Source organism: Ranitomeya variabilis, chromosome 2 (assembly GCF_051348905.1).
Source record: "Ranitomeya variabilis isolate aRanVar5 chromosome 2, aRanVar5.hap1, whole genome shotgun sequence".
Classification (NCBI taxonomy): Eukaryota; Metazoa; Chordata; class Amphibia; order Anura; family Dendrobatidae; genus Ranitomeya; species Ranitomeya variabilis.
This window is the reverse complement of record NC_135233.1, coordinates 387,298,538-387,305,084: the sequence shown is the minus strand read 5'-3', so window position 1 is coordinate 387,305,084 and position 6,547 is coordinate 387,298,538. Positions and strand designations below refer to the sequence as shown.

Sequence of the window (6,547 nt, the reverse complement as noted above, 5' to 3'; positions counted from 1 at the left end):
GCCTTCTCTTAAAGCGGCCACAAGCCACAGCCCCACCACTTAAAGCAGCAACGCCACCTGCGCCTTCCCCCACAGCAGGAGCTGCAGCCCCCAGGGCTTCGTGCAGTATGGAGGGAGGGAGCTCACACCTGCCAGGTGACTGCATGACACACCACCATCTACTCTACAGAAAGTCCATAATCCACATAGAGAATAGTTATAACAACTTCTCAGGCAGGCACCGACCAATCACAGCGCAGATTTCATTTCATTAATCTGCCCAAAGATTCTGCACAGCAGCCGGATCTCAAAATACGAGGGACACATAGGTTTGTGCAGTTCTAAAGGGGATACACTCCAAATAAAGGCCTGGGGAGACACAGGCCTGCGACACTTTACAGTGACCCCTGGCGGGTGGTTGGGTGAACTGCACATACAGATGACAGCTGACACTCCAGAGTGGGACAGACCCTGCAGGTGGCAGGAGAGGCGCCATCTTCTGAAACAAATTGGTGTCACTCAAATACAGACCCACAACCTGCTCATCACATATCACAAAAATTCTTTAATAAAGTTAAAAGGAAGAAAAAAAAAGCGTCATTCTGGTATGAGGCGGATGAGCTGCGCTTCACCTGGCGCCAGCAGCACGCGGTCCTGGAGCAGCTGACCTCGGTTACGCTCCGGTTTGGTAGTCAACAATAATCGAACAGAGTTTGAGAAATAAGGAAAATGCAGAGACACATTGTGTGATCGATCAGAAGGACCAATAAGGACTAAAAGCGTGGAACAGGCCCAGGAGGATAAAGCGCTGTAAGAGGAGCCATTAGATAAACGCTGCAGCCAACCAGAGTGGAGCGCGGGGTTCTGGTATCGCAGGTGGAGAAGAGAACGGAGCCAGGAGGGCGGCGGGAGGGACTGTGGAGACAACGCAGAAAAAGACGTCAACCGGGTGACGGGAACACGCAGATTATCAGAAAGACATCACTATGTAATAACACCTAATACGTGTATATTATAATACTGCCCCCTATGTACAAGAATATAACTACTATAATACTGCTCCTATGTACAAGAATATAACTACTATAATGCTCCTATGTATAACAATAACTACTATAATACTGCTCCTATGTACAAGAATATAACTACTATAATACTGCCCCCTATGTACAAGAATGTAACTACTATAATACTGCCCCCTATGTACAAGAATGTAACTACTATAATACTGCCCCCTATGTACAAGAATGTAACTACTATAATACTGCCCCCTATGTACAGTAAAAGAACCTACTCAAAAGTGAATATATAGAATCCAAGGATCAGATACTTTAAAATAATGTTATTAAATATAATTATTAAAAACACGGAGAAGCTGATAGCAAACATCACAGTAAATATCATAGTACAAAAAGTGGATACATCATAAGGGGCACAGATCCCATAGTATATACAAATATAACTAGCTAAATGAATAACCTCCAAAAAATATCCATATATAGAAGTGATCCGTGACTCCCAAGGACTCCAGCTACAACCTACGTTTCGCCACTGTGGCTTTTTCAAGGACTGTGAAAAAGCCACAGTGGCGAAACGTAGGTTGGAGTTGGAGTCCCGGGGAGTCACGGATCACTTCTATACTGGTACACATACATATATATATATATAATGTGTACCAGTATAGAAGTGATCCGTGACTCCCCGGGACTCCAACTCCAACCTACGTTTCGCCACTGTGGCTTTTTCACAGTCCTTGAAAAAGCCACAGTGGCGAAACGTAGGTTGTAGCTGGAGTCCTTGGGAGTCACGGATCACTTCTATATATGGATATTTTTTGGAGGTTATTCATTTAGCTAGTTATATTTGTATATACTATGGGATCTGTGCCCCTTATGATGTATCCACTTTTTGTACTATGATATTTACTGTGATGTTTGCTATCAGCTTCTCCGTGTTTTTAATAATTATATTTAATAACATTATTTTAAAGTATCTGATACTTGGATTCTATATATTCACTTTTGAGTAGGTTCTTAGATTTTTTTTATAGTGAATATTACTTATTTATTAGGCAAGTTCCTCTCACTGAGTGGTTTGTTTGCCCCTATGTACAGTGTTGTTCCCACTAGGATATCTTTTTCAGCCATGTGATAATGTCTCAGTACTTCTGATGTGGTGACCCCGGGTGACACACCTGGTTCAGGGACAGGATGACGGTTCCGGGGAGGGTTACAGCCAGGAATTGTCTCAACTCCAGAGACTCAATGTCATCGGGCGTCACCTGCAGAAAATAAGCGGTTACTTTATGACGTGCCCTTCCCCTCCCCCGGTCCCCACTCACCTCCCAGGCCATATCCTTCATGTCTGACCCCATAGTGAACGGTTGCAGGTTCCAGTCGGGTAGAGGACAGGTGCGCAGAAGTTGGGACTTATTTTTGGGTGCGTCCTCGTCGTTACACAGCCAATTAGGAAGCAGGATCAGCCTAATTATAGAGTTTTGTTAGAGCATTTTCTTTTGTGTGGACACGTCACTGCAATTACTCGGTTGTCACCTTTCCTCCCCGCTGGTGATTTCTACTTCATTCAGGAGGATCTGAGAGATCTGCCAAAATCAAGACGTATCGTAGTCACCGACTATAGTACAAGTCTCCACATGTGACATCAGATCAGAAGGAGTAACAGCCCCGCCCCCTGGTGATGACATCACTGATCTAATGACGTCATCAGAACCGAGACCACACTCCTTATACTACAGCCCCGCCCCCTTGTATCATTGCTGACAACCTGCCTGTATATTATGTGTGAGGTTGTAACATAGCCCCGCCCCCTGGTGATGACATCACTGATCTAATTATGTCATCAGGCATGAGACCACACCCCTTATACTCCAGCACTGGCCCATCATCTATTACTGCCGACTACCAGGCTGTATACTGTGCGAGGTTGTCAGCCCCGCCCCCTGGTGATGACATCACAGTTGTCAGCCCTGCCCCCGAGGTACTAGTGCTCACAGTCCCTCATTTCCCCTCTCACCATCATTACACTGGCTTTCTTGTCACCTAAAAGCTGGAACCCAGATGCTCCATCTTCCATCCAGCTCCGGGCAGAGTCCTGCACAAGATGGGTTCAAGTTACTAAGAATGAGGGTCCCCAGCGCTGGGGTGTGTAGGCGGCCGGTGACGTGTGTGGCTGATGACGGACATTTTATAGTAGCTCCTGGGGGCAGTAGTAATATCTACAGTTCTCACTCTACAGCAGAAAAGCCCGCAGTCCGGGCAGAGAACCTTCATCCCTGTGCCACACGTTCACATTTTCTCCGATACTCACCTCATTCTTTCCAGAGGTTTCCCATCTGTAGGAAAGACTGATCATTACTAACACATGAGATCCTACTGAAGGAATGAGCGGGGTTCTGTACCGCAACAGCAGAAAGGCCAAGATGGTTCATTCATGTGAATGCGTAAAATAGAAGAGCGCCCCCTACTGGAGCAATGAAGGGCCATACAGCCACAGTTTATCCGTGAGTCTGTGACCCATCCTCTCCTCTCGGGTCCTCTCCTCTCCCCACAGCTTATCTGCTCTTACAGTAAAGAAGACTGTCCATTTCTGGAAACAGAACCTTCATCCTTCCAACAGGAGGGGGCGCTCTCTTCTCCTGAGAAGACAGAGTATCACAATAAATACAGGACGGGTCATTGCTATAGTGGCTCAGATTTATCCTCTCCTCAGATGCCTCTTCTTACCGCTAAACCCAAGTAATTCCCCGATTATCTCTGACCGTCTCCGGCCGCCCATCAGTTTGGTTATTCTTTGCGCCGTCTCCAGATGACGCGACGCTCAGTTAGAAAGTGCTGACGATACATCCCGGTGCCACGTGTGCGTTTTATAGGGGTGTCCAGGTTTCCTGTCTGAATGGAGCAGAGAACAGCTGCAGATATCTGCACCTGAGCCCCTAATAAGAGTGGCCGCCTTTAGAAGCAGCTGCCTGACACTGAGCTCCCTGGACAGTGGGGCCGCACACTGCAGAGCTTTTGGCCAAGTTTCCACAAGGAGTTTTGACGCTGCAGATTTTCTGCACCAATTACAGAAATTAGGTTCATGAGGTTTTTAAATTACATTTTTTTCAGCTGCTCTTATTTCCACCCTGTGGTCAGGTGGTAAATCAACTGCTTTGTGCTGAAACGTCCCCGCTAATTAGTAGTGATAAAACATTATTGATAAAGTCATGTGCAGATAAGTGGTGGGTTTTAGGGTATGTGCACATGTTGCGGATTCGCAGCGTTTTTTGAGGTGCAGAAACGCTGCAGATCCGCAATTGATTTACAGTACAATGTAAATCAATGAGAAAAAAAAAATGCTGTGCTACTGGTGCGGAAACGCTTCGGTTTTTAAGAAATAAATAGCATGTCAATTCTTTTTGTGAATCTGCAGCGTTTTAGTACACACTCCATTATAGAAAACCGCAGGAGTAAAAAGCGCAGCAAATCCGCAAGAAAACCGCAGCAAAAACATGCTGCGGAACCGCACAAAAAACCGCAGGTGCGTTTTCTGCCAGGAGAGACAGAATCTGCACCAGAAATTCCTAAGCCTAATCCGCAACGTGAGCACATAGCCTTTTTTGGTTTTTAAGCCATCTCCTAAAAGTTTATGGAGAAAATCCACAAAAGAAAAATGAATATGCGGAAGCAGAATCTGCTCCAAAATGCACAAGAAAAAAAAACAAGTGTGTGAACAGAGTCTTACATTCTCTCCCCACAATCTCATGTATAAACATCTCCCATAGACTGTATGACATCATCACCTTCAGCCTCTGGACTTGATGGCCGTCATACTCCTCCAGTATGTGGACCTCCAGGATGATGCGGAGACCTGGGAACATCAAGACCACAGAGGTGATCAAGACTCCGGGCCTTGTCACTCAGCGCAGCCGTATAGACCGCCACGGCAGACAGACCACCACGCCATTCACAGAACGCCAGACAGACCGCCACGGCAGACAGACCACCACGCCACACACAGAACGCCAGACAGACCGCCACGGCAGACAGATTGCCACGCCACACACAGAACGCCAGACAGACCGCCACGGCAGACAGACTGCCACATCCACTTACCGTATCTTTGCCCCTCGGTCACCTGATCTCTCACACTCCCGTTAGTCACCTCCTCATGGGCGAGGATGAGACCCCCACACCCCAGAGATGACGCCTCTCGTATTCTGTGTGTCACATCTGTAAGACATGGGGGGCAAGAGATGGGTAGAGGGGACAGGTCAGACTGCAGCCACATAAGGCACGTTCTTCACATGCTGGGAGTTGTAGTTTCACGTCACCCAAAGAGAGAGTCACCAACCTGAGATCCCTGCCCCCCTCAGTCACACACGGCAGTGGGGGTCCCACATATAACTCACCGGTCCGTGGCGCCAGTCCAGCGATGCGGCAGATCACTCGGCGTTGGTGCCACGCGCTGGGTGGTGGAGGCACGTACGCCCGGGCGAGAATGGCGATGGCAGAACTGAGCAGCGCAGCAAGTAATATCCAGAAAAGCAGCAGCAGCCCCCGCCGTACGCACACCCAGGCGCGGGCATCCTGCTCGGGCCTCAGGAGCGGCTGGGACTCCATGTCTCCCCGGCTGCGTCTCCTCCTGCAGATCTTATACTTCGGTATTTGCTGACCAGAAAATCACCACAAAGTGTGAAGAGGAGTGTCACATTCTACATCCACCATCATCGCCCCACCCGAGGGCACAACGGGGTCCGGGCAACCGACCAACCTCTGTACAATCACAGTACCACCAAAAATGGCACAAGAAACCCTGCAAAATTGTGCACCCTATCTACAAAAGCAGGTACCTGAAGTCAGTGGCCAGCCCTGCATAACTAGAAACCCACAATAATGGCGGCCGCTTCGTTGGGGAATGGCTAGTTGTGCGGTTTCCAGTCCCCAGACACCGCAGGCGCTGATCTCTGCTAACAGCTACCACCTCCTAACACACTGAAGCCATGATCCAGGGCGCAGCGAGGGTTAAATGTTAGCTCAGGTGAAGCTGCGGTGGTGATCACCTGGACCAGGCGGGGGAGGCCTCCATGATGATTCTTGTGGTTTCCATGGAGACGTGGTGATCATGGGTGTCACGATCCTTATAGTCACCACAGTCTGAGGCCAGTCTCACACGTCCAGATAATTCCGGTACCGGAGTTATTCGTGTCCATATGTCCGTGTGCTCACGTAGGCCATCCGTTTGGTGTCTGTGAGTACGTTTTTAGGGTCCGTGTACTGTCTGCGTGTTGTACGTGTGCTGTACGTGTGTCCGTGTCTTGCAACAATTTTTACAATTTTAACCCTATGACAGGAAAAACGCACACGGACAGCATCCGTGTGCGGTACGTGTTGACCCGCACCCATTGACTTTAATGGGTCCGTGTGATCCGTGCGCTCCCACAAACACAGACATGTCTCCGTGTTTTGCAAACGGACACACGGTCCGTGAAAACACACAGACATCTGCAGAGACACTTTTATTTTAATGTGTCTACGTGAGTTAGTGTCTCCGGTACGTGAGGAAACTG

At 48.4% G+C, this 6,547-nt stretch overlaps 1 protein-coding gene across 2 annotated transcripts; it reads right to left on the bottom strand.

Annotated features, from left to right (window-relative positions):
- Nucleotides 1–524: 524 nt before the first annotated feature.
- LOC143806235 (uncharacterized) lies at nucleotides 525–6,290 on the bottom strand. Of its 2 annotated transcripts, XM_077286406.1 has the most exons (8): nucleotides 5,390–6,288; nucleotides 5,094–5,210; nucleotides 4,781–4,848; nucleotides 3,013–3,090; nucleotides 2,532–2,581; nucleotides 2,321–2,462; nucleotides 2,174–2,260; nucleotides 525–894 (listed from the first exon to the last, which is right to left on the bottom strand). In XM_077286406.1, the coding sequence occupies exons 1-8, from the start codon at nucleotides 5,598–5,600 to the stop codon at nucleotides 577–579; spliced, it is 1,071 nt and encodes a 356-aa protein (XP_077142521.1). In that variant the 5' UTR covers nucleotides 5,601–6,288; the 3' UTR covers nucleotides 525–576. The 2 variants fall into 2 exon arrangements, with proteins under 2 accessions (XP_077142521.1, XP_077142522.1); XM_077286407.1 differs by lacking the exon at nucleotides 3,013–3,090 and having other exon boundaries at nucleotides 5,390–6,290.
- Between the last annotated feature and the right edge of the window lie 257 nt (nucleotides 6,291–6,547).

Excerpts from the sequence above, each read along its gene's own strand:
- LOC143806235 (XM_077286406.1), bottom strand. The coding sequence starts at position 5,600 with ATGGAGTCCCAGCCGCTCCTGAGGCCCGAGCAGGATGCCCGCGCCTGG. Across the intron at positions 3,091-4,780 it reads ATCAAGTCCAGAGGCTGAAG|GACTCTGCCCGGAGCTGGAT; the intron begins GTGATGATGTCA and ends CATCTTGTGCAG. Across the intron at positions 895-2,173 it reads TCATCCTGTCCCTGAACCAG|TCCCTCCCGCCGCCCTCCTG; the intron begins GTGTGTCACCCG and ends TTGTCTCCACAG.